We start from the raw sequence: 24,215 nt of genomic DNA, 5'->3' as shown, positions 1-24,215 counted from the left end.
GATGGTCCCCCCTTCGCCCTAGATCCCGGCGCCTCATCGAACTGGGAATGGGAAGGGTAGAGCAGTATAATAAGACTTGATTTCCCGCTCCTCTCAGTTGATCGCCTCTGACTGCCAAGACGGACGCTGCTGTGTAGACATTCATTCTTCGACATATCCCTTCTTTTCCCATCACATACTTTGACACTTTCCGCGCTTGGTCGCTCTTTTATATACAAGTACTTTTATTGCAACATCAACAAACCACCCACCAACCGCATCACCTCCATCTATCCATCACCATGAAGACCGCCGCTGTTCTCCCCCTCCTCGCCGGCCTGGCCAGCGCCAGCCCCATCGGCAGCGAGCTCGAGGCCCGCCAGAACTCCAACTGCCCCAACATCTTCGTCTTCGGCGCGCGCGAGACGACGGCGCCCAAGGGCTTCGGCACCGCGGGCGGCCTGGTCCAGCAGGTCCAGAGCGCCTTCCCCGGCACCCAGACGCAGGCCATCGACTACCCGGCCTGCGGCGGCCAGGCGTCGTGCGGCGGCGTCCAGTACGACCAGTCGGCCTCGCAGGGCACCCAGGCCGTCCTGCAGGCCGTCAACAGCCTCAACCAGCGCTGCCCCAACACCCAGATTGTCCTCGTCGGCTATTCCCAGGGCGGCCAGATCATGGACAACGCCCTCTGCGGCGGCCAGGGCCAGACCCTGACCGGCACCGCCCTCTCGGCCGTCAAGGCCGCCATCTTCATGGGTGACCCCCACAACCAGGCCGGTCTCCCCTTCAACGTGGGAACCTGCAAGGCTGGTGGTGTAAGTATACCTTCTTCCCAAAACTCCAAGATCGTCTTGACTGACACGCATTGCTCTAGTTCGCCGCCCGTCCCCAAGGCTTCCAGTGTGCTCCCTACGACACCAAGCTCATCCAGTCGTACTGCGACGCCGCTGATCCCTTCTGCTGCAACGGCAACGACAGCAACACCCACAACCAGTACGTCACCAAGTACGGTTCGGAGGCTCTCTCCTTCATCAAGAGCAAGGTCTCTGCCAGCGGCGGTGCTGCTGGTGGTGGCAACCAGGCCGGTGCCGCCGCCGGTGGTCAGGCCCAGGGCGGCAACCAGGGCGCTCAGGCTGGCGCCGGCAACCAGTTCGGAGGTGGCAACCCCTTCGGCGGCAACAACCGCCAGTTCGGTGGCTTCAACGGCAACCCCTTCGGAGGCCGTGTTTAAGAAGATAGGCTGGATAGATCTGTATTGCCAGATGCACAAGCATTGATCGAGCCCTTTCTCGAAGACCGACACAAGACCAAAGAGCGACGATACACCAGGCGTGCCTTTATGAACTGTACATAGCCTCTTTTTCTTCAGGAACGCAGAATGCCATGCGGCGCCAGCTGTTGCAATGTAAATACAACCCTTCTTGAACATACCCAATTAGAGCCTCTCTCTGTTCGCTCCATGAATATCCTCCTCACTGTGACCAATTGAAGTGAACATTGCTGCAGGGGTGTATGAAACGGTCCACAGCGGGCATTGTGTTTCTGACAAGCTGGCTCGCACCCCTTGGTCGCAAGCCGCGATTGTTGGATTCTCAGCGCTTAGAGAATTGACAGCTTGATAACTCCGTGCTCTTGACAGAGAAGTCCTTTTGACGAGATCCCTGAGATGATCACTGGATGATCACAAACGTGGGTTCGGTAGTCGGCTGGTGGTGGCCTGATCCATCCTGAAGCACATCGGGAGAAAGTGGGGTAGCGCACCTCGCTGAAACGTGCGCCGGGGCTTCTGCTTTGGGAACTTCGAGAAGGCGAAGGCTAAAAATGCAACCTCACTTATGAACGAGAAGACAACCCTACTATGCACACCGACAATACCCAACTTGGGGGCCCTGCCTTGCAATGCGCTTCACAAGGACTGAATTGCTGACCCAGTTGTGAATTGCTACTTCCTATCAGACCATGGCTGTGTAAACTTGATGTCGGTGTGCTTCGTAAGGAGCGGAAGCTATGAGGCACATTGGTGTTTTAAGAACTGATGATATGTTCACCTCCTCTTTGGTACGGGCAAGGTTTTAAACCAGAGGCGTCTACCTGCGTTCTGCAGGATGTCGGTGATTGATGGCGCCAATCATCATAAGCTGTCCGCCACTGGGGTGGCGTATCCTGCCCAGCTCTGAGGTTGCTAAAAAGGTGGTTGCCCCTCGTTCTGCAATCCAACCTACGAGCCAATCCTCATCAAGACTAACACTTGCCTGATGAGCCAGCTATGGCCGTCATAAATGAACATTAATTGCTATGATCACTTAGCATGGCGCCGGAGGCGATCACTCTCGGCGCGAGGGTCGAAGCTGTTATCGAGTCTGCTGATGACTGGCTGATATGGATTGTGAGTCCCGGGATTGATTTCAACCCGCAGAGATAATTCATGGGTGGGTAGCCGCCTGGCCAGTCTGATCATGGTCCTCGAGGCTTTTTCAAAGCACCTGCAAGTTTACAAAGACAATACCTAGCCAATCTCAGAATTGCCTTGAGCAGCTTTCGCCATTTCTCAAGCAGTGCGAGAAAACACTCAGGGGCTGGAGGGTCGAATCTTTGAAGCGCATGTTCGAAATAGCCTTGAGAAGTTTTGGCAGTGGTTCTCCTGTGCGCTTTGTCTATGCACTTGATGTATGTGAAGGTTATCAAAGTCGGGACCTAGCTACGTTTTTCGGGCCCCTGGGAGACGAAATCACCAGTTTTCAGGTGTCTTTCATTAAGAAGTAGTCGGCCGTCCGATGTTACGTGAATTATTTCCTTCAACCTTGATGATCATCGAGTAGAGAATGAATTTCAAGCGAAGATAGAAAAACCAAGTTTTGTCAGGGATACGGCGCTGCATACGGCTTCACAATGTGGTGATATCGAACATACCAAGAAACTATTATCCTACCCAGGTATCGATATCAACGCCAGGGACTCTCGAGGCCACACTCCGGAATACTATGCATCGTGCTTCGCTCATCTTGAGATGCACAAGCTTCTCCTGGAAAGCAGCGCTGATACCATGGTTGTAGACAAGGCTGATACTGCCACCGTAGACAATAGGGGCCAGTCGACCTTACATTATGCCTTGGAAGGTGGATGGATACCTGGAATCGGCCAGAATTTCTATAGAATACGGCGCCATTCCTAGTGTCATGGACTTAATGACCGGACACCATTGCAATGCTCCCGGGATTACACAGCTTTCGAGAGGTTATTAAGTGAGATTGATGAAACAGAGAACGTCGACGAAGCGGATGAAGACCAAGACGGCTCTGGTGCTAGATTTGATGACGAAGCCGGTGATGATATATGTGGAAGTGATGTTCAGAGTATCATATCAGCTGTATTCTCGCAAACCTCTACCAACAGCAGCAATTCGTTGCTCAGCGTTGGCATCCAACTAGCTGTCTTGCAGCTGGCTTCCTTTCTTTCCCCTTGAGGTTAACGGGTTTAACAGTATGCTTAAGCCAGCTAATGTCAAAGTCGGCAAAGCACGATTTATCAGAAACTGCCAACGACTTCTGAAGAGATTTGACCAATAAATCTAAGCGGAAGCGAACAGTAGCTTGCAGCGTGAGTTTACTTTCTTTGTCAGGAGGCATACCGGGCAAACTGCTATCGAATCGGAGACATTGAGCTTGCCCGGTACTCCGTTGTCTTGCCAAACAACTCCGCACGAGTCAACAACTGGATAGAATCCTAAGTAGTTGTAAAAGCTGAAGATCTTAGGGATGACACAATGCTGGTTACAACAGCGACGACATATTGAGCCAATCCTCATGAGACGACGATTCAGTCGACATACATGCATTCTCTACTATTTGGAGACTTTCGAGGAGATCTTGACTTCTTCACAAGCTCTACGTGATTGCCTACCGAGAGGCCTCCTCCGCTCGACGGACGGTTTCTATAGCCTCCCCCACCAACTTCACAAACCGGTCCTGCTCCATGATATACCTCGTCATCCACCATATATCGGCCGCCTCCTTCTTCTTACACGTCCGGTACCACGCGTCATCTGCATCGCGGTGTCGACAGACCCAGAACGACCGCTCCCCGCCCGTGACCCGGGGGTCCGAGCACCCCAACGACCACGCCGCGGCGTCGGTGGTATGAACATAGCACCGCGACGGGTCGTACACCGCGCCCTTGCCATCGTCGGGCAACACTTCGACTCCTGCCTCTGCCCCGTTCCCCTCTCCTTCCCCTCGTAAGCTCTCGGGCACCGCATAGCAATTCCCCACAATCTTGCCCGCCCCGGCGACGAAGTAGGCCTGCCCCGTCATCCGGGCCAGGTTGCGAAACCCCCAGTGGCAGAGGCGGTCCGGCTGGATCTCGACCAGGGCGCCCCGCCCTTCCTCCATGAACATGGCGTGCGTGAGCCCGGCGCCGTGCATGCCGACCAGCACGTCCGTGTCGCGCGCCGCCGCGACCTGCGCCCGGAACGGCATGCCCTCGAAGTCGACGAGGCCGATATCGGCTAGACCGGCGTACCGGGCGCGGAGCGCGGCCGCGAGCCACGTGTCGAGGCCCAGGAGCTGCCGCGAGCTTTTGCGCACGATCAGGGTGACCCGGAGGCGGCGGGGCGGGGATGATGATGCGGCGTTGCGCTGGCGCGTGCGGGGGAGACCGTACAGGTCGAAGATTCGTTGCACGAAGACGCGGAGCATGGTGTTGTCGGTGCAGTCCATCGGCTTCCAGTCGCTCCAGAGGGGGTTGGCTGACCCGGCAAACGGGACAATGACGTTGCCGACGGACGACACGGACTCGGCTGTCTTACTGATACGCTTTCTCGCGATCCACTCATCCAGCCGTTCGGGCTTGGTCCCCGAGAACATCTGGAAGAGCTCGAAGTAGTTGCCATCCGAGAGATCGTCGAGGATGACTATTTCCGTCTTGGGTATCGCTCCTGGGCCCAGGACTGCTCCTGCTCCAGGTCCAGAGTCGGACCGCGGCGTAATCTTCAAGACGTCCAAAGTGGTCATGAGGGCCATGATCTCGTTGATGCAGTGCCAGATATTGCCATCGACCTCCCGTTTGAGCAATACGACAAAGCTATCGCTCTGCGCCATACTATGCTTCGGGGCTTCCTTCGGCCTTCCCGAGGGTAGCGTCTTCCCTAGGCTCATCCATTCATTCAGGATATACTTAGGCCCGGTGAGGTAGCCGTACGATGTGATGTCCCGGTATGGAACCGCACAGGTTGCCGACTCCCCCCCCCCAGAGGCGAAGGGTTCCGGAGCTGGCAGTCCACGGTGAATTTCCGTCGACCAATGTCGAAAGATATTCCATCTCTAATCAGGCAGAACGAGTCTTTCGATCCTGTTGGACTCGCGGTGTGGAAACACGTCAGATCTGACACCGAGTCTTCTGAACAGTAGCTAGCTCTGCATTGGCTAAATTGCTCGAGGAACTGCGCACTCATTCGGTCCCTGCAGAAGTCGGAAACGGGCTCCGAGAGATTTGCTAAGATGGCGGCATTGTACTCGGCCGGAAGTGGAAGGGAAGATTTTGCAACCCGATGATCCTCCTTTCCGGAGACCGTATCAAGCCCGGATGGAGCGAATGAGGCAGGCGACCAGCTGTATCCGGAGCCTGAAGGTCGTTCCCTGAGAGCGCCGAGACTGATAACAAAGAGTAGGGCGATTCCAGCGACTCCAAGAATGTATCGTCTCTTGGGCGGCATGATGATCATTGCATTGGCCTTGGACTGATGTGCAATATCAAGCAAGCATCTGGCCCTTCCAGGCTGTGCTTTCTGAGGCTGTAGATTCATTACATAAGAGCATTGTAGCAGCACACACATCCCAATGAACCCCGAAGCGTAAAAGATGGAGACAGGGGCTTGGCGGGGGATGAGGGTCACAATAAGGTTTTCTCCTTTTTTGGGAAGACCCTTTCTCTCGTTCCGCCCCGCCAAGGCAACCCCGGGGCCCCGGTCCCTGACCATTCCAGACCAAGACTGACCCAGCTGAATCCTATGCGAGTCAGTTCCAACGATGGTTGCTCCACGGAATTTCCGAGTCTCGGGCCCGGGGCTCCCAGCAACCCGGTAATTGACAGCGTGACATGGCGCGGTATGGAACAACTCTAGAACTAACCTCTGCACTTGTGATTCGACCAACGTACATACATCCGTACGCTGAATTTTTGATCTCATGTGCTAGCTCAATCCAGGTTACGTGCATCTCTCGGACTCCGAGTCTTTCTGCTGCTGGGATGTCACGCCCGATCCAAGACCTTCGCGGCGTCCACCGTCTTATAGCACCACTGATCTGTGGCTTCGTCCTCGGCTCTCTCGCCACTTTGATCCTTTCCTACCATCCCGCGTTGAAGTTCTCCTCGTCGTCGCCGGCGCATGCCCTCAAACAATATCTAGCCCCTTCTTCACCAGAAGATACCGCAGCACTAGGAGGAGGAAGAGGAGGAGGATCGGCGGCCATTATTCCCCCCATCGTCCACTTCGTCCACCTCAAACAAGACCCAGACTCGGCGCTCCATTTTTCCTTCGAGGCCTTCCTGGCCCTCTACGCGGCCGCCCACCACGTCCAGCCCACCGCCATCTACATCCACCACGACTTCAGCGACGCCGACATCGCCCACGCCGCGCAGCACGGCTCCTCGTGGACCCGGAAGACGCTCGGCGGCGCCGCCTTCCCCTCACTACTGCGGCTGAACCGCGTGACGGCCCCCACGGAAGCCAACGGCCACCCCATCCTCCGCGTCGAGCACAAGTCCGACTTCGTGCGGCTGGAGCAGCTGCAGGAACACGGCGGCGTCTACCTGGACTGGGACGTCGTCACGCTACGACCGCTGGCGCCGCTGCGGGCCGCCGGGTTCCGGGCCGTCGTGGGCCGGCAGTTCGACGCCTTCATCAACAACGGCATCCTCCTGGCCGTGCCCCAGTCGGCCGTGGTGCGCGTCCTGGCCCGCGAGGCCCGCCGCGTCTTCGACGGGGGCTGGATCACCCACAGTGTGAATCTGCTGACGCGCGTCGCGGGCCGCCTCGCCGCCTGCCCCGGCGAGGTGCTCATCATGGACGACCGGGCGTTCTCGCCCTTCTCGTGGGAGCAGGACAGCGTCGACCGCCTGCTGGGCCGCCATGCGGGCGAAGCCGTACGGGCGCCCGTAAGCGTGGCTACTGGGGTAAACAGCAGCACAGCCATGGACCCCTACGAGATCTGGGAGAATGCCCAGGACGCGGCGGCAGAGGTCGAAAAGAAGGGATGGGTGTACGACTTCAGCGACGCCATCTTCCTGCACAAGATCTTCAACTCGGTCGAGAATCCTACGGGGTACACGGGCGTGAATGTGCCGTACATTCTGGCCCGGGACAGCAACTACGCCCTGGCGACTTGGCCGCTCGTCATGGAGGGCATCAGAATCGGATTGATAGATGCGCAGGATGATACGTTCTGAATAATTGCGCCGCGGAGACTTTTATTGAGATAACAGATCTAGACCTGTATAATAGCTAGTCAAGTGCACACGTGCACTACCCTTGGTGTGATACTCTCATATTTTACATGACACTCTCACCCTTGTCAAAACATATCCAAACCTTATTTTTGCTGGGAAGCCTTGGTATGGATCGAAAAGAAAAAAAGAAGAAGAAAGAGGTTACCAAACCCCACTGCCTCCGAGGCACGTCAGGAAACACGAGCTCCCCAGGTGGAGAGGTAATTATTCCGACAGAGATGGAGTTCAGGGCCGATCTACCATGGTACCACCCGGGGGCTGACTGTTGCGAGTAAGGAGACGTAGTATGCTACATATTTATACCCCTGTCGTTGCAGCGGTAGTTTCCTGTATGGGGGGAGCCGCAAAGATATGGACCCTTTTGTTCCTCGGGGATGTGGGCTTCAAGTTGACCCAGAAGCAGTGGGCCTGTCAATCGAATAGTGGACTCCTCTTAGAGGACGTGTAGCTGACAGCGCCCAGTACCAAGTCGGGCTACTACTTGTTAATAGAAACCAGGTTATCATTATGTACCTACCTGGCGCTTCTCCTGCGTTTCAAAACTACACACCACTTCGCTTTTGAGTCTAATTACCTGTTCACCGCGCTGATCAGAGATTCCACTCCTTTCCTGCCTTCATGATGCAGAAGTACCTCCCCCGTCCGACGTCCGTCTGGCCGGACCACCCGAAGGTCAGCCTGCTCAGGCAGGTGGCCAACGTGATCGGCTGCCTGTGCATCTTCCCCCTCTACCGCGCCGCCGGGGTCCATACCCGGTACCCGGCCACGGTCGACCTGCTGATCAGCATCTTCTTCGCCGAGTACTGCCGCTTCACCAACGAGGGCCGAAGGATGGCGCTTAGCCGCGAGCGCCAAGTCAAAGCAGCCAGCAGCCCTAGAAAAGAGGACCAAGATCTTCTTCTGGATGAGAAACAACAACATCTCGACGACGAGGAGGCCACAATGGGACTCGCCCCGCCCGAACCCGCCGGTCCCGGCAGCGATGACGCGGTGGCCATGATCGTGGGGTGGCGTGAGGATCCGGAACTGTGGCGGCGGTGCTTGGAGAGCTACAAGACGGCCAGTGGCTGGGCCTTTCTGATTGTCGGGATCGACGGCGACGAGCCGGACGATCAGGAGATGATCAACGTTTTTCAAGAGGTAACGAACTAACCGATGAATTCGAAAGAGTGTGGACCGGCATTAACTGTTACCCTATCTCTAGACCTACCCGGACCAGTCTTGCGTCCTGCACATCGACGAGCCCCTGGGCGAGGTCGCTACGGCGGTGCGGGAGCGAGAATACGCCGAGCGGAAGAAGTCGTCGAAAGCGACGACCCCGCTCGACGAGGACGCCATCAACGAGATCGCCATGGGCCGATGCATGGACATAGCGCGGCAGCACCTGGAGAAGCATCTCCTCCAGCAGCAGGGACAGGGACAGGGCCCCATCAAGCACCTGCTCGTGTCGCAGCGGCACCTGCACAAGAAGGGCATCATGTTCACCAGCCTAGTCTTCGCCCTGGTCGTGGCCGAGCAGCTGGGCGTCCGGTTCGTGTGGACGTCGGACTCGGACTCGCTGGTGCGCCCGGACTCGGTCGAGGGCACCATCGCCACCATGGCGGCCGACGCGGGGGCGGGCGGCGCCAGCTCGGGCATGGTCATCCACAACGCCGACGAGAGCCTGGTGGCCCGGCTGTCCGCCTCGGTCTACTGGTGCGACCAGTACCTCACCCACGCCCTGCCCGCCTCGGTCGGCGTGAGCGACTGCCAGAGTGGGCCGAGTGCGGCGTTTCGGCTCGCGGCCGTTCGGCCTATATTGGTGCCTTGGTATAACCAGAAGGTCCTGGGCAAACGCATGGTGAGAGCTTCTTCATCCGTCAAGAAGGAGAGCTAGTGCTAATGGAACGGTGCAGATTGTCAACGAAGATCGGCACTTGACTACGTTGTTATTGAGTCGAGGCTGGCGCATCATCTACGCGGGCGACATCATGACCGAAACCGAGAATCCCACGACGCTCGTGCGCTGGACCCAACAGCAGGTTCGGTGGGCGAGAGCTCAACACATCGAGACGCTGCTCCCCTGGAAAGTCTACGTGGTCTCACACCCGTTCCTCTTCTTCTCGGCGCTGCGGCGGGAGCTGACGCTCCTGACCATCTTCGCCCAGTGCCTCGCCTACCTGTTCCTGGACCGGCAGCTGCTGGCCTTCAGCATGGGCGACTTCGGGCTGCACGTCCTGGGCAAGGCCTTGTACGGCGCTATGCGCAGCCCCGGGGAGGAGGGGTCCGCGGGGTGGTCGGCCGTGGCGGCGTCGGCGCTCTGGATGCTGCCCGGGATGCTCTTTTACAACGTGCCGCAGCCGGCGGTGCACGCGTGGGGCCTGCTGACGCTCACGGCCGACACCTGGGGCACGTCGATGCGGTCCGGCGCCGAGCGGGCCCGGCGCGACGGGCTCGCCAAGCGCTGGTACGAGTCCGGCTTCCTCGTCGTCTGGACGGGCGTCGTGGGCGCGCTGCTGGCCAAGTGGGTGGCCGCCCGCCTGCACATGGCGCCGGAACAGAGGGTGATGGCCATCCTGGCCACTGCACTTTTGGGCGCGTACCTTATGTGGAGAAGTGTCATAAAGTACCAGTGAAAAAAAAAAATCGATTTTTCTTTAAATAATTTAATATAGGTAATAATTATATTTGGCATTCCCCTGATTCCGTTTGAAGTGCAACGTTATGCGCCAAGGATGTTTTATACTTTGAGTTTTTCTGGTAAAAACCTTATTACTTATAGAACCCAGTTTAGTGCGGATCACCCCTATCCAGCTTGGATTCAATGTCGGTAGCAGCCGGACAGGGATCTCTGCGACAGACCGACCGATTCATGAACCATGCCCGGAACGGGGTCTGGACTATGATTTTCCGTAGCTCAAGGAAGTACCTAGCTATCAGCCCATAGTAGAAACATAGAAATGAAGAAGAAAACAAAACTACATGTACTCATACTGAGGAAGCCTTCAGACTAATACATTTTCCGGTTGAGAGACTAGCTACATACTTCAGCTTGTTGCACTGCACGATGACGTTTAGCATTCGGCGGAATAATCGCATAGTGCCACCCATCATCTGCTTCTTCACCGTCTGCCTCCTCTGGTGGTTCGTTGACCCTACAGCCAGGCAGCAACTGTCGCTAGAACATCAACATGCCGACATTATTAGCGCCCAGAGCCCTGCCAAACCGGTGCCTGTAGCGGAAAAGACTCGACCGGACTCGAGGTTAACCAAACCTGGACCAGGAAAGCAAGCAGGGCCAGGAGGAGCACCCGCCAATCTTACTCAGGATGACGTCCTCCTCATCCTGAAAACAGGCGCCACCGTGCTCTGGAGGCGACTGCCCATCCACCTCTCCACCACGTTGGCACCAGAGCGCATCCATCCCCAGAACACCGTCATCTACGCCGACACCGACGCCCAAATCGGCTCGCACCGCGTCGTCGACGTCCTCGCCGACCTCCCCGAGTCGGTGAAGGCGAGTCCCAGGTTCGAGGCGTACCGCGAGGCCCGCGACTGGCACGCCCACAACTACTACCTGGAGCAGTCGGGGTTGCCGGGCGACGTGGGCACGGGCGAGGGCCCGCCCGGCGGCTGGCGGCTCGACAAGTACAAGTTCCTCCCCCTGGTGCAGCGGGCGGGCCGCGACTGGCCCCGCGCCAAGTGGTACCTCTACACCGAGGACGACACCTACCTGTTCCTGCCCAACGTGCTGCGCTACCTGTCGTCCTACGACCACCGCGCGCCGCACTGGCTCGGCGGGCTGGGCGAGATGCTCGGCGTCACGTTCGCGCACGGGGGCTCCGGGTTCGCCCTGTCGCGCGGCGCCTGGGAGCGGTCCTTTGGTAACACCGCCGGGGAGGACCTGGTCGCCAAGTACCAGTCCTTCGTCGAGGCGTCGTCCTTTGGCGACTACGCACTCGGCAAGGTGCTCAACGACTACGGCGTCCACCTCGGCGACCCGGAGACCAACGACCGCGCCGAGGGCGGGGCCTGGGGCTTTAATGGTTTGCCGCATTGGCGGCACGAGTTCACCCGCGAGAACTGGTGCAAGCCGGTGCTTTCGTGGCACCATGCGCACAGCCGCGACATTGCTATGTACTACGAGCTGGAGAAGTCGTGGAATTTCGAAGAGGTGCGTAATCTTCCTATACACTCCCGTACTTTTGTGGTGGAAAAGCCAACTAACTAATACTGTGATGTCATAAGAAATCCCTGACCTATGGAGATTTCTACAAACTGGCGATCGCACCCTCGCTAAGTAGACGCAAGGCGTGGTGGGATAACCAGTCCGGCCGTTATCATCTGACGCCGCAGTCCGTCCTCACGGTCGAGCGACCGAAAGATGCCAGCGACGGCACACTCTGGGACCGGTCGTGGAAGTCGGAAAAGGACTGCGAGGCGGCCTGCCAGGGCTGGCGTTCTTGCGTGCAGTGGTACTATTACCAGTACGAATGCAAGCTGGACGACCGCATCTGGCTCGGCCACGGATACCCAGAGAGCATGCGGTATCGCAAGGAGAAGCTGGAGTCCGTTAGTGGCTGGTTGGCGGACAGGGTTCTGGATTGGACATGTTGAGCATATATTATAGTCACACGGGCTTAAAACCTCTCCTTATTATGCTATAGTAGATTTAGGAGGAGACGGGGGTACATCACCGCACGATACCCGATCGGGAAGGGGGGCTTGATACTGTCCACGATGTATCTTTTGCTTAGGTCTGCTTCTGTCATTGCTTCATGGTTATCGGACCCTTGGTATTTTTCGCATAATGGATGGAGTCCTTCCCCAGGGACTTAAAGAATGCCTCGGTGCCACTGTCTCTTGTTCTTGGGGTCCTATCGCTGTCTTGGAGCAGTTGTGGAATCTAGGAAAGTAAAAGAACGGATTGACAAAGTTCGACACAGAGGCAAGGTAACTATTTATCATGTGCCGTTCAGTGGTGGGCACAGCTTTGGGGTTTAGAGTGGGTGGATTAGGTACATGATAAACATGCTTTCCAATCAGGAACACGAAATAGTTGTTTGGCAAGGCGACCGTATTTGACTGTGCTGCCTGGATTTTGATAGCGATAGCTCTTTACGCGTACCCTGATCATGTGCAAAGATAATAGGTAGTCGCCTAGCCAGTCGGAGTGTCTGGCCAAAACGCGTATTACACCGCGTCAACCCACCCCTCAGGCATGACAGAATTCTTTCTCGAATCCCAAGAAACGCCAAGAGAACTTCTGAAAGCACAAATTTCCCGAGTCGCAGAGAACTTGACTGAACCTTCTCCAACCACACACAAAGCATCAACAAAGACAAAGGACTATACTATACCCGCTAATAACACACCAGAAAACCACAGGAATCATCTCGTCAATCCTGAGCCCGCTCGGCAAGGAAGAAGTGCCATGGCAGGCTCACATGCGGAGGACAATGCCTCCAAGAAATCGTCATCAAAAGATGACACCTCGCCCCCTCCCACCAAACCCGGCGCGGACAACCCCAGCAAAGGCCGCAGCGGCAACAACGACGTCACCAACCCGCAGAAGAGTCACCTGACCCGCGAGCAACTCCGCGAGATCTCCAACCAAATCGACCGCATGCGCAACGAGGACCCGGACTTCCCCCGCCAGGACGACCCAGGACGCGCGGCCCCTCGCCCTGCTCGCTCTGGACGTGATGTACCCCCCGTAAACAACTCCCTCGTCGAAGAGCTGTTCGGTCTTTGCCTCTGCATGCCCACCACCTACTTCACTGCCCCTTCCCCCAGCCCCAGCACCCCTCGCACTCATGGCCCTCCCCCTCACCATCGCAACCCGACCCGGCACCACCAGCCCTACAAGTCGGAAACCCCGCCGTCGCCGCTGCCCAGGACGCCAAACGTCGTGCACTACACTGGCCGGGGAAATGAGTCGAACAACAACCAACATCACAGCAACAACCACTATGGCGCCCAAGGGAACGTGACCGTGGATTTTGGCGGTCTGGCGCGCGAACTGGCCACGCTGGTGTCAAAGGCGCAGCCGAAGGACTCGAGCGAGCCGGACAAGCCTCAGAAGCCCGAGGAAACTACGGGCGCACAAAAGCCGCCAGGAAGACCGAATATCAAGGTAGGTAGGGGGAACGACACACCCAAGGGAACAAGTCAGACAACGAAGTCAAGACAAACGGCCCAGACGAAGCAAACAGCCAAGCCAGGACAGACAGCCAAGTCAGGACAGCCAGCCAAGCCAGGAAAGACGGCCAAGTCAGGACAGACGGCCAAGTCAGGACAGACGGCCAAGTCAGGACAGACGGCCAAGTCAGGGCAGACAGCCAAGTCGAACCAGCAAGACCCAGAAGAGCCAAAAGAGTCAGACGAGCGGGGAAAGGAGAAGGCCGATCCTCTTACAGAACCAGCGGCAGAGCCAGCAGCCCCTGCGGCGGCCCCAGCACCGGCCCCAGCGGAAGACCCAGCGGAAGACCCAGCGGAAGACCCAGCGGCGGCTCCAGCGGAAGACACCGAGGCAAACCCAGATGCAGATTCAGAGGCAAAATCATCGGGTGACCCCGAGAACGGAGCAAACGGCGCAGCAGGAAGCGACGCAGGAAGTGGAACAGGAAGCGAAGCAGGAGACGTAACAGGAGACGTAACGGACAGCGATCTCGGGGACGATACAGCGAACGTTGTTAACGACGATTTCGGGAACGATACCGGGAACAGTTCTGTGAATGATTTCGAGGATGAGACAAAGCCTGACCCGGAGCCAAAACAACGGAAGAGTAATCCTAGCAATAGCAAAGCTAAGGCCGTCCCAACCAAAGATACCAACGACAACGGCGAAGCCGACGCCAGCGCCAGTCCGAGCCGAGCGGCCAAGGAGCACGAAGAAGACTCGGCACGGGAGAAGCAACCAGAACAGTCGCCAAAGTCCTCCAAGTCTAAGCCTGAACCGAAGCCCAAGCAGCAGCAACAGAAGGGCAAGCCAAGAAAGAACAAAGGCAAGGCCGTCGCAGCTTAGAGAGACGACGACGACAGCGACGTTGGTGATGGTTCGTACCTGATGTCCGGAACCCTCCCAGTACCTAACGCTGATGAAGGGGCAGTAGCGACAACGCTGTCGTCTTCCAAGAAGAAGAAAACCAAAAGCAAAGCCGGCCCTTCTTCTACTACCGCAACCCCGACTTCCCAAAGCGGAAACGATGATTTCTTCTCCCCGGAGAGTAACAACAACAACGACAATAACAACAACCAAGTGAGTGCCATCCGCGGCGGCTTTCTCGACGCACCATCTTCTTCTTCCGCAGTCACAGCCAACAACAGCAGCAGCAGAGCTGACGCACCCATTCAAACCGCCAGTAATAGCAGAAACAAAGTGGACATCAGCCTCCATCTGACGAGCCCCCATCTGACGAGCGGCTGGCGCGCCCAAATTTCCCTATGGGGTGGTGATGGTGCTACTTCTCCAGCCCGTGACGGTGGCGACTCCTTGAGCGAGACCACAGCAACGGCACCAACATCGGCCAGCAGTGGACAGTATTATTCCCCTTATCAGGACGACGAGAGCAATGGTTACGATAACAACAACAACGAAACCAACACCGAAAGCGTTAGCTTGATGGACGATGACGATGATATTGGTTCCGACTCCGTCGATGACCCCTTTACGGTGCCGGGTAGCCTCGCCCGCGCGACCCCAGAGCCAATGTGGGAATGAAAGTTATGATTTTTGGCTTAAGAGACATGGAATCAAGAGCTATGGGTAAAGATATAGGTCGAGAAGCCGCCGACCTGCTGCCAAAACTCGGCTGATGGTGCTCATATGAAAATACACTTTCGATTTGGGCTTTTGAAAAATCAGTATTGGATTTGCCTTGGAAAAGGTACCGGTACGGAAACTTCCTGAATTGCTTCACCTCAGGATATATTGAAGGGGGCAGATTTGATGACTTCTGGGGACAGGCTGCTGCTGATGAATATTCACTAACTCATCTAGATAGCAAGACAAGATATGTATCACACATTGCAGATGAATAACAAAGACTATCTCCTGTCTTAGCTTGATCCCAGGGCCTGTATATAAACTACGGTGATATCTTAGCAATCTGATCCATCTAGTATTCCCGTACAAGTGAAATCATGCATCCCCCGTGGCGGACAGTCCAATTAGGCAAATTAAACATCAAAGCTCATGAATCAGACCTTCAGGTTTCAGAGTAGGATTAATAGAGGGGAGCAAACAGTAAGCCAACTATATATTGATGATGATGATGATGAGGATGATGCAAACGCGCAGGCCATGACGATAGTAGAAAAAGCTTTGATAACAAAAAGAAAACTTGGCCGCCTGGCCCGCCGTAGTTAATCCACGTACGGTGCCTGTGTCTAACGCCAAAAAGCCGAGGACACGATGATGCAATGATGTGAAAAAGAAATATCCCGCCTGCCTGATCCCCCATGGGATCCCCGAACAAATGAGTAAATGCAAAGAGCCGACTGGTTCCGTGCATCCCGGTCTCCCTCTCCCAACCAATCCCCGCCCGAACCGACCTATATCAAAAACGCCGCCTGTCCGGACCTTATATCATCACTATGTAGAGCAGCCCTCCTTCTTCTCGTTCGCCCCCGTGCCCGCGGTGACTGCTTTCGTTTCATACAATCGTCGCCGCGTGAACACATGCTGAAAGGGTATCACTGTAGCTCGCCGCCCAAGTGGACGACGAGCCCACAATTGCCGCCAATCGCTCAAAAGCACTATTGCCACCTTGTAGTAATGCAAGAAGTCTGACCGCCAACGGACGCTGAAAGGAAAAGTTACACAAAACGAGTGGGGTATAAGAAAATAAACAGCGTGTATGTCGTGCGTATGCGCATGGAGTTGCGAAATCAGATGGATGTGCGGAAATGAGAAATTGGTAGGTTGGAGTTTGAAGTCGTGTTTCAATACTACCAAAATCATGTGTGTGGTCTGCCTTGGCTGGCAGACCTAGTTAGTGGGGAGTTGGCACGCCATTAGGCGCAAGCGAAATCGAGTCCCATGGACTGGGCAACGCCTTGCCAATCCCAGACCTGAGTCCATTCGCCTTGGTCCATGAGTTGCCAGACCATGGTTAACACCTCCAGAAGCAGATCGCAGTTGCGCAGCCCAGTGTAGCCCCGCACGGCCCTGACAGCGTCCTGGACTTTGGATCGCTGCGACGGTGCGAAACTAGCACAGCCAATGATGAGACAAGGTATCAAAAGCAGGGTCTGGACAGGATCGCTGGGCTTGAATGACTCCAGGATGGCCAGGGACTCATCCACCGCAACGGTGATGCGGCTGTCGTGATGAGGCGGATACCGAATTGGCTGTGGTGATTCCGCCCGATGCGACGACGATGCCGCTTTGTCGGAACATGAAGGGTCCGGGTGGACGGGCGATGTGGGTGATAAGGGCGGCGAGTTGCCGGAGCAGGTGGTGGCGCCGAATGATTGGCCTACCATGACGGGCGGCGGCGACGACGATGAGGATGGGGGGTAGATGGTCCTGAAGAGGTAGACCCACATCATCTGCTTGTACAGCAGTCCCACGCGTTCGCGGCTGTCGCCAGGGGGCCAGTGTGGGGTCCAGTCCCGAATGGCCGCGTCGATTTCGGCCGCGCGGTAGAGCGACGTGTAATCGACCACGGGATCAATCCTGGCTAGGATATTGGTCCGGATCGTGTTCCGAATGGTGGTAATTTGGGTGAGATACTTGAACAGACCATCGGAAACGCCAATCAGTCGAACCGGTTCAATCGTCATCCACGGTTCCCAAGTCTCCAGGGCCAGGCGGGGTACATGTACCTGTGGGTAGCGAATCAACTCGTCGGCGAAGACGTAGAACTGGAAGAACTCGGTAATGAAGATGAGGAAGCCCGAGTCATCAGGAGGCGAGTCTTGAATGAGGTTCTTGTAGGCCTGGAGATGCAGACGGTGTTCGCCGTTGTGGCTGCCGTTGGCGATGGACTTGAGCAATAAGCATAGCATCTGGCCGTACCGAACCGACAGATTCACGGTCCCATCATCTGTTTTCCTGCTCTGCTCTCGGCCGATGTCCTCATAGAAGGTGTGCATGGCCTCGTTGTGGTGGAACTCCGACCGGGCTTGGAGGCTCGCCTTGGTGACCCTCTCGTTTGACTCGAGGATCTTGGCTCCGTACGGTGTCTCGTAGTCGATGTGCTCGCTGGCCAGAGACAGGATTGAGTGCATCAGGCCGCGATGCTCAACAGCCATTTGGAGTAGCATGTCCTTGAAGGCGTTCTTGTGTTGGCTCTCGACAGTCAAGACGCCGCTGAGGTGATTGATGTAGTGATGGAGGAATATCATGTCCTCGGGTGTCTCTACTCCCTTGAAAATAGGCTGCAGAGTAATGAGAGGGAGACTCTTCCGACGCTCTGTATCGCGGGTATTAGATGGGACTGAAAGGCTTTGGTCAGGCGACAGGGGACGGATATACCTTCTTCGGCCTTCTCTCTTCCGCTCTTCCAAATCGTCTTCTCATTGTAACCCTCACAGACGACTGCATTCTTCTCACAGTTCATGCCTTTGAAGAGTTAGCCAGCACACAGTCAACGAGATGCTCCGACATGCTTACATCTAGGCTTCGCCTCATCGCACTTCTTCTTCCTCTTCCGACACGTAATGCAACCTGTCTTTGACCTGCCCTTGGCGATCTTGTTGGCCGAGACCTGGGGCGTCAAGGGGTGCTTTCGTGGCCGGCCTCTGGGTCTCTTAGCCTTGGCTACTGCTGCTCCCGAACTGGAGGAGGGCCGTGGTGTCCTTGGTGCTTCCTTGAGGTCGTCCATGTGGAAGTCGTCGTCCTCGACAGGCTCCATCTTGGGGACCGTCAGCACATCGTCGGAATCCTGCTCCCAATGCACATCGTCCCCAGCATCGCATTGTTCCGGTCCCTCGCTGTAGCCTGTGCCCCAAGAGTCATTCGTGCACGACGATGTGGCCGAGTGAACCATGTTAGGCATGCCGCAATGTGTCGTATCAGCCAAAGGCATGTCCAGCTCCGTGCTGATTGGTGATAGTTGTCCAGTGTCTATTCGTGTTGTCGTGGCTGTATTCGTCGACCAGAGGTTTGTGGATTGCATGAAGATGGAAGAGTTGTCCTCCGAGGTTGAACTCTGGCTGTCAGTCCACGATAGACCAGACGCGTTCCGCACCATAGCTATTGATGAACAGTCCATGGCTAATAGTGTGTAAGACGACGAAGGTCTCCTTCGACCCAGGTCGTAGTAGAAGTAGTCCTCGCGGAGAATGAGGAGCAAAGTGAAACAGAGAACCGGAGGAGTTCCTCGAGGGAGCGTGGCGTTATGAAGCGAAGATCAGATATTCCTAGCCAAGGTCATAGGCCCACTAGAAGGAGAGGTCATGCAGGAAAGGGTGGGGATGGCTAAAGCTGATCAACATATGGGGGGGCGATGATCCAAATCGAACAACAACAAAGTAGCGCTGCCTGGTCCCGCCGCCAGACACGACAGCAAGCAGCAAGCAACAACAGCAGCAGTAACAGGGAAAAGGAGGGTGCTCGAGACAAGCAGCAAGCAGCCCGGGGTCTGTCTGCTCTGTAGCGGCGATGTGAACCGATGAAGAAAGGGTTCGGACGAGCAGAGGGGTTCAAGATCAGGGTGGTAGTAGTGGTGATGGGAAGAGGGTCCTTTTCTCGGGCGATGTAAGTCTGTATGAATGTCTGATACCATGGGTCCGCTAGCGGAAACAGTAGAGATATCGGCGGGAGATGCACATCGCTGCCCCATCTACGCACTAGCGACCAGGGTGTGTTCGAGGGAGCAGGGTTGGTTCGCTTGGGCAGGACGACAAAAGGCTTAAGAGATGATGGAAGCGACTGGCTCCACCCCGAGTCCCCTAGGCGCTAGGTCGAGTAGGTCTTGCTGGTACTGGGTCCTAGTACATGGCAGAAGTGGCATGCTAGAGGGCAAAGCAAGGTATGATGATACTTTGGACAACAGCAAGTGGAGGTGGAGGAGGGCTGGACGGAGGAGGATGGCACTACTATCATGGCCCCAACGTGCCGTAGGCCGAAGCTATGTGTTTGATGGGGCGGGAAAAGGCCTGTGATGGATGGACAAGCTGGCAGGCAGTAGTTACACAGTCGTCTGGGAGCTGGCTGAGGTCGGGGCAGAGAGTGGGCGACGGGGGCGGATGTAGGACGTCCCTTTTCCCTCTCGTGTCCCAGTCCCTCTTTCGTGCGCGCACCCCGTATGTCGTATTCTCTTTTTTGCTGCCACGGCCTGCCGAAAAAGACACGAGTCGAGCAAGCAGCAAGCAGCAGGCAGACTGCAGTAAAAGTTGGGAGACATTTGCGCTAGGTACATCCAGTACCTACATACATACCTACCTGCCGGAGAAGGAAAGTGCAGACAGAGAGAGTCGAGTCGAGGCGACAGGACTGGCTGGGTTGGGTCTGTATGGGCTAGTGGGATGTACAGAGCAGAGGGCAGACAGTAGCTGGAATTGATACCTGCACCTGCACCTGCACAGCGTCGCTGGTGGATGTGGATGGGGTCCAAGCTTGGCACCTATCAATCCATGTCGCTACCCTGGTAGCCATCGTCGGTCCATCTTAAGCGCTTCCAACCACTTACTGCTCTTAGCGTGCACTAGCGGGACCCTGCGAGATACCCTGCGGTACATCGCGATACTTGCCCAAACCATCCGGCGGGTCGTCGAGAGCCTCGAGGTACTTTTGCATAACACACTTTTGATGATTAATTTTTTTTCTCTTTTTCTTCTTGGTCTTTCCAAGACACCAAGGGCCTTTTCGTCCGACGACGCGACACTGTCTCTCCATCACGATTAACCTTGGCCAACGACTTGTCGTCCACATGATTGTGCATGCTATTCATCCAAAATTCCATGTTGATCCGCATCGTAAATTTGGAGTGGAATGGGGAGGGGGGAGGACGGGCAATTAAATCTTCTCGGACCACATTGACATAGTTTTGATCCAGATGATGTATGCTATGTATGCGCTGCGTAGATTGAAGCAAAAGGGAAAGGCGACGTGCCTTCAACCTACATCGTCCTGCCACAACAGCGGCTAGCATATCTGATGAGGCTGCCGAAGTACTTCGGGAGGACAGCCACCCATCTCCAGCAATGACCTTCCTTGCCGATGGCTGTCACCAGAACTTTTGGTGCGTGCGCTCCCGGGTAGTAGTCAACAATCAAAGTCGTGGCTTCGAATCCTGGCATGAGCCACTTCGACTGGTCGCGGCGACTGAACGGCGCGGGTATGGGGGCTCGACCACTCGGCAGGGAGGGCAAGCAAGCAAGCAAGGTCTATCAGATCTATCAGTCGGGTATCATACGCCACCCGCCAGTCTCTTGCCGATCCGTCCTTGTCGCTGCAGGCGCAGTGTATCATATCATAGTCATGATCAAAATCATCATCGCATCTCTCTGCCTCCGGCAAACGAGAGCAACTTGAATAGACAACTCCGGCAATGCCCATTTATTTTCTAAGACATTGGGCTCATGGGAGATGAGCGTATGTGGTTGCATGCAGCCGTTGATTTGGTCGGACGAAGCCCTCGCTGCCCCGACCCTAGTAGAGGGGTTGTGTGCATTGCATTTGTATTGCCAACCCTTTTTCTTTTCCTGTCTTTTCTTTCTCGCTTGTCTGGAGAGCGGAGGGAAATGGAGTGATGGGCGGATGGGCGGATGGAATGGATGGGTGGGCGGTGCATATTTGGCTACGCCTCCATGTTGAATACGGGTCAAGTCTAAATTCGAGCCGTTGTAATGGCTGCAGCACCGTACACTACCAAGTCGGAATCGCACCGGAGGGGTCACTATATGATATGCATGCCCAGCAGAAGTTGGTGGTGGTGTCTATTTCCCCGCGTGGCTGAACTGATGTCACTGCGCCAGCACCAATGCTGGGCCCTCGTACCCTGCCAATCTTTCCACTGGTCGACTGCAGGCCAAGGACGCTGCCGTGCGACCATGTAGGCTCGTATCTTGTCACTTTGTGGCGTCCTGAAGCCAGGGATGCTCGAAATGAGATTAAGTAATGAAGGCTGACGCAAAGGAGAGAAGAGCGAGGAAAAATCAGTTCAACTCCATATACCTGCCTGTACATGTCTCCAGAGGTCTCGGCCCGAACCCGTTAGCAAACAGCGATGTAGACCCGACGAGGTGAACGGGCGAATGAGCCTGCGCCGCAAAGGTTAAGCTCAAAAGTGCTTATCGGATAGCCATCAGGGGTGCCCAAAGCAGATGACAGATGCAACGCTCTCTTAGTTGGTAGTAGCATGAAAAGCCGGTCACGCAGTTTGCTACAAAATATCATGCATGGCTGCATCCTCGGGTTGTGCCCCCATCAACCATTTTTTGAAGCAAGCGAGCAAGCAAGCAAGCGGGCAGTCAGTCAGAGACGGGTCTTTCCATGATGGGGAACATGCGGTTGGCTTTGGTCACTGCCAGCCACGATGTGCATACCTACCTTACAGCACAGCGTGAACACACATTGACCATCGTCATCTGTCATTTCAATATTGTAAGAGCCAACCCTATATTTAGAGGTTGAGAAGGTCTTGGTTGTTGGCTGAGTGAGTGCGTTTGCGTCTGTGCATATCTTCCGGCTAGGCAAGTCGCAGTTCGTTATTTGATCCAGTTCCCTGAGTGCGGGGGGAAGTGCCTGCGGCTAAGATGGGCAGCAGGGCCAACCAATACCGAGGGGCGTTCGATGTTGGTGCGCCTAAACGCTACATATCATTAAAAACGAATCATTAAGCAACCACACAATATTAATATTGAGTCGAGGCCATTCGGAGGCTTTCTTCTTCCTTGTTTTGCTTGCCTCTGTGCCGTGCCGCTTTCTTGCGTTTTGATTAGGGCACATCTCTTCTCGATGTCCAATATTAGCTGCTGCTACTGCTGCATCCACCGCATCTGGGTGAAGATGGATTGATGGGCAAAAGCAAGGAACCTAGCATGGACGGTCGGACGGGAACCAAATTAGGCTCGAGCTGGTGGGAGGTTGAATCCAGCACAGCACAGGGCACAGGCGGCTTCTGCACAGGCGCCCGTTTCTCTACAGGGCTGGCACTGGCCTTTGCCTTGCGGGCGCGGTCCCTTCCCTGCACAATAGGAAGTAATAACGGGGGCCTGAACGGGGGGCTGCTGCAAATGGAACATGGACCCTGCGCTAATCATCCCGCCGTCACCCGTTTTGATAGGTCTGTCCTGCCCGCGGTCTGTCTGGCAATACCTGTACTTCACCTGGCCGTACCCGTGGGCCTCTTTCGGGGATCTGGGATTGAAATTATGAGTGGGAAATCGAAATAGCATCGAAACGGCCGCCATTCATCACATCACATCGCATCGCATCGCATCGCGCCGCACGGCGGGGCAGGACACTTTTCGCCTCTTTACTATGTAGAATTGATCAGAGATTATACCTGATCTGCTTACACCTTCTTGCATTATCGTGTACACGTAACACCAGATCCCCAGCGCCATGTGGATGTACGAAATTGAAAAACCCATGGCAGAGTATGGTAAGGTAGAGATGCATGCGAGGTAGCTGGGCACCTGGATGAGTGGCATGACTAGCGAGTAGTGACCTCAGGAAACGACTCAATACGACAGGGAGCCTGGCGCCACGTAGGTACTGTGCCGATATCTCGAATGTTGGCAGCAAAAACATGGGTTCGTGAAGTACCTACCGCAATTGTCTGCCAGGTATATCGGCCGCAGATTCACCCGGTACCCGACCAACATGGGAAACTTTTGCTGCCAGCATACAACAACGGACACATTGCGAATGTTTCACGCTGGGAGCCTATCAAATCCGTTGAGTGGGTTTGGTTCGAAAGCTGTATGCGTCGCTTGACTCAACTTGATATCGTTACAAATATGAGCCCAAACCCCCTGGAGATCGGCATCATGGGGGCTGGCCTCGCCCCAAGACAGGTGCACGCATTATCCGACTCGACACTGACTTTGGGGCATTGACTCCGACCTACATCCGAGCAGCGTTCGTGGTCTGACCTCTTAAAACGAAAGATGAACGACATAGGTAGCCCATGTCATGAAGTTAATGTTATCAGGAGCCGCCTGTAGTCATGCTTCGTTGCCCAGTTGCCAGGAAGCCGTGTGGCGGTATCCGTTTTGCTCGTTGCGCCAACACGTAATGGAACCCCCACGTCGCCGGTGCGGATGATGTAGCATCACCGCTTGAGGAGATAGATCTCGACAATCTTCCGGGTGGTACACACTCTTTCTGGACGTCGGTTGTGGTGCGGCATACCCAACGCGTTTCGCCCCCACAGTGCGACGCTGGCCGGCACGCTGCCAACATAGTAATGGACCCGGGCCAATGAGAACCTTTGGGCTCCAAGTCGGGGCCGGCTACTCCCATCTTACCCTGGATGTACACGGTACATAGTAGACATGCAAGGCTAGGTAGGAAGAGGTGAGAGGGGAGGAGGGCCAGGTGAGGAAAGTAGACAGAAGGGCACGTTACAGCGCTGTAGTGCTCTCTTGCAATGCTACGGTTGCTCAGCCGAACTTCCCTGGTTCATGTCCGGAAATTGAGGTATGCACAAGGAGAATACTAACACACGGCTCTCGGATCTTTTCCAGCGCCTGTAATGACGGACCCCAGAATTGGCGAGGGGGTTAGTCGAGGATATTTCGGAACTGAATCCATTCTCTCAACCCCACCTCCAACCATGACGGAGCTTCATTTT

The 24,215-nt window shown here is 55.7% G+C and overlaps 9 protein-coding genes across 9 annotated transcripts; 7 read left to right on the top strand and 2 right to left on the bottom strand.

The window, feature by feature from the left end:
* Positions 1–281: 281 nt before the first annotated feature.
* PG985_007527 (uncharacterized protein) lies at positions 282–1,210 on the top strand (the record flags this gene model as incomplete). Its single annotated transcript, XM_066827295.1, has 2 exons — positions 282–794; positions 854–1,210. 2 exons carry the CDS (start codon positions 282–284, stop codon positions 1,208–1,210), a joined length of 870 nt encoding a protein of 289 aa, XP_066684970.1.
* A 2,665-nt stretch (positions 1,211–3,875) lies between these two features.
* PG985_007526 (uncharacterized protein) lies at positions 3,876–5,689 on the bottom strand (the record flags this gene model as incomplete). Its single annotated transcript, XM_066827294.1, has 2 exons — positions 3,876–5,122; positions 5,176–5,689. The coding sequence occupies 2 exons, from the start codon at positions 5,687–5,689 to the stop codon at positions 3,876–3,878; spliced, it is 1,761 nt and encodes a 586-aa protein (XP_066684969.1).
* Positions 5,690–6,222: 533 nt separating this feature from the next.
* PG985_007525 (uncharacterized protein) lies at positions 6,223–7,422 on the top strand (the record flags this gene model as incomplete). The annotated part of the gene is made up of 1 exon (XM_066827293.1): positions 6,223–7,422. One exon carries the CDS (start codon positions 6,223–6,225, stop codon positions 7,420–7,422), a length of 1,200 nt encoding a protein of 399 aa, XP_066684968.1.
* A 681-nt stretch (positions 7,423–8,103) lies between these two features.
* On the top strand, positions 8,104–9,358 carry PG985_007524 (glycosyltransferase family 2 protein; the record flags this gene model as incomplete). The annotated part of the gene is made up of 2 exons (XM_066827292.1): positions 8,104–8,622; positions 8,687–9,358. 2 exons carry the CDS (start codon positions 8,104–8,106, stop codon positions 9,356–9,358), a joined length of 1,191 nt encoding a protein of 396 aa, XP_066684967.1.
* A 94-nt stretch (positions 9,359–9,452) lies between these two features.
* On the top strand, positions 9,453–10,097 carry PG985_007523 (uncharacterized protein; the record flags this gene model as incomplete). Its single annotated transcript, XM_066827291.1, has 1 exon — positions 9,453–10,097. The coding sequence occupies one exon, from the start codon at positions 9,453–9,455 to the stop codon at positions 10,095–10,097; it is 645 nt and encodes a 214-aa protein (XP_066684966.1).
* A 431-nt stretch (positions 10,098–10,528) lies between these two features.
* PG985_007522 (uncharacterized protein) lies at positions 10,529–12,078 on the top strand (the record flags this gene model as incomplete). Its single annotated transcript, XM_066827290.1, has 2 exons — positions 10,529–11,635; positions 11,710–12,078. The coding sequence occupies 2 exons, from the start codon at positions 10,529–10,531 to the stop codon at positions 12,076–12,078; spliced, it is 1,476 nt and encodes a 491-aa protein (XP_066684965.1).
* An 817-nt stretch (positions 12,079–12,895) lies between these two features.
* PG985_007521 (uncharacterized protein) lies at positions 12,896–14,488 on the top strand (the record flags this gene model as incomplete). The annotated part of the gene is made up of 1 exon (XM_066827289.1): positions 12,896–14,488. The coding sequence occupies one exon, from the start codon at positions 12,896–12,898 to the stop codon at positions 14,486–14,488; it is 1,593 nt and encodes a 530-aa protein (XP_066684964.1).
* Positions 14,489–14,530: 42 nt separating this feature from the next.
* On the top strand, positions 14,531–15,184 carry PG985_007520 (uncharacterized protein; the record flags this gene model as incomplete). The annotated part of the gene is made up of 1 exon (XM_066827288.1): positions 14,531–15,184. The coding sequence occupies one exon, from the start codon at positions 14,531–14,533 to the stop codon at positions 15,182–15,184; it is 654 nt and encodes a 217-aa protein (XP_066684963.1).
* Positions 15,185–16,479: 1,295 nt separating this feature from the next.
* Positions 16,480–18,662, bottom strand: PG985_007519 (uncharacterized protein; the record flags this gene model as incomplete). The annotated part of the gene is made up of 3 exons (XM_066827287.1): positions 16,480–17,882; positions 17,945–18,031; positions 18,083–18,662. 3 exons carry the CDS (start codon positions 18,660–18,662, stop codon positions 16,480–16,482), a joined length of 2,070 nt encoding a protein of 689 aa, XP_066684962.1.
* Positions 18,663–24,215: the final 5,553 nt, after the last annotated feature.

The sequence above is a fragment of the Apiospora marii genome (assembly GCF_038362585.1).
Source record: "Apiospora marii strain CBS 49790 chromosome Unknown utg000004l_segment0_segment1, whole genome shotgun sequence".
In the NCBI taxonomy this organism is placed as follows: domain Eukaryota; kingdom Fungi; phylum Ascomycota; class Sordariomycetes; order Amphisphaeriales; family Apiosporaceae; genus Apiospora; species Apiospora marii.
The sequence above is the reverse complement of the archived record's forward strand: the minus strand, read 5'-3'. Positions and strand labels throughout refer to the sequence as shown.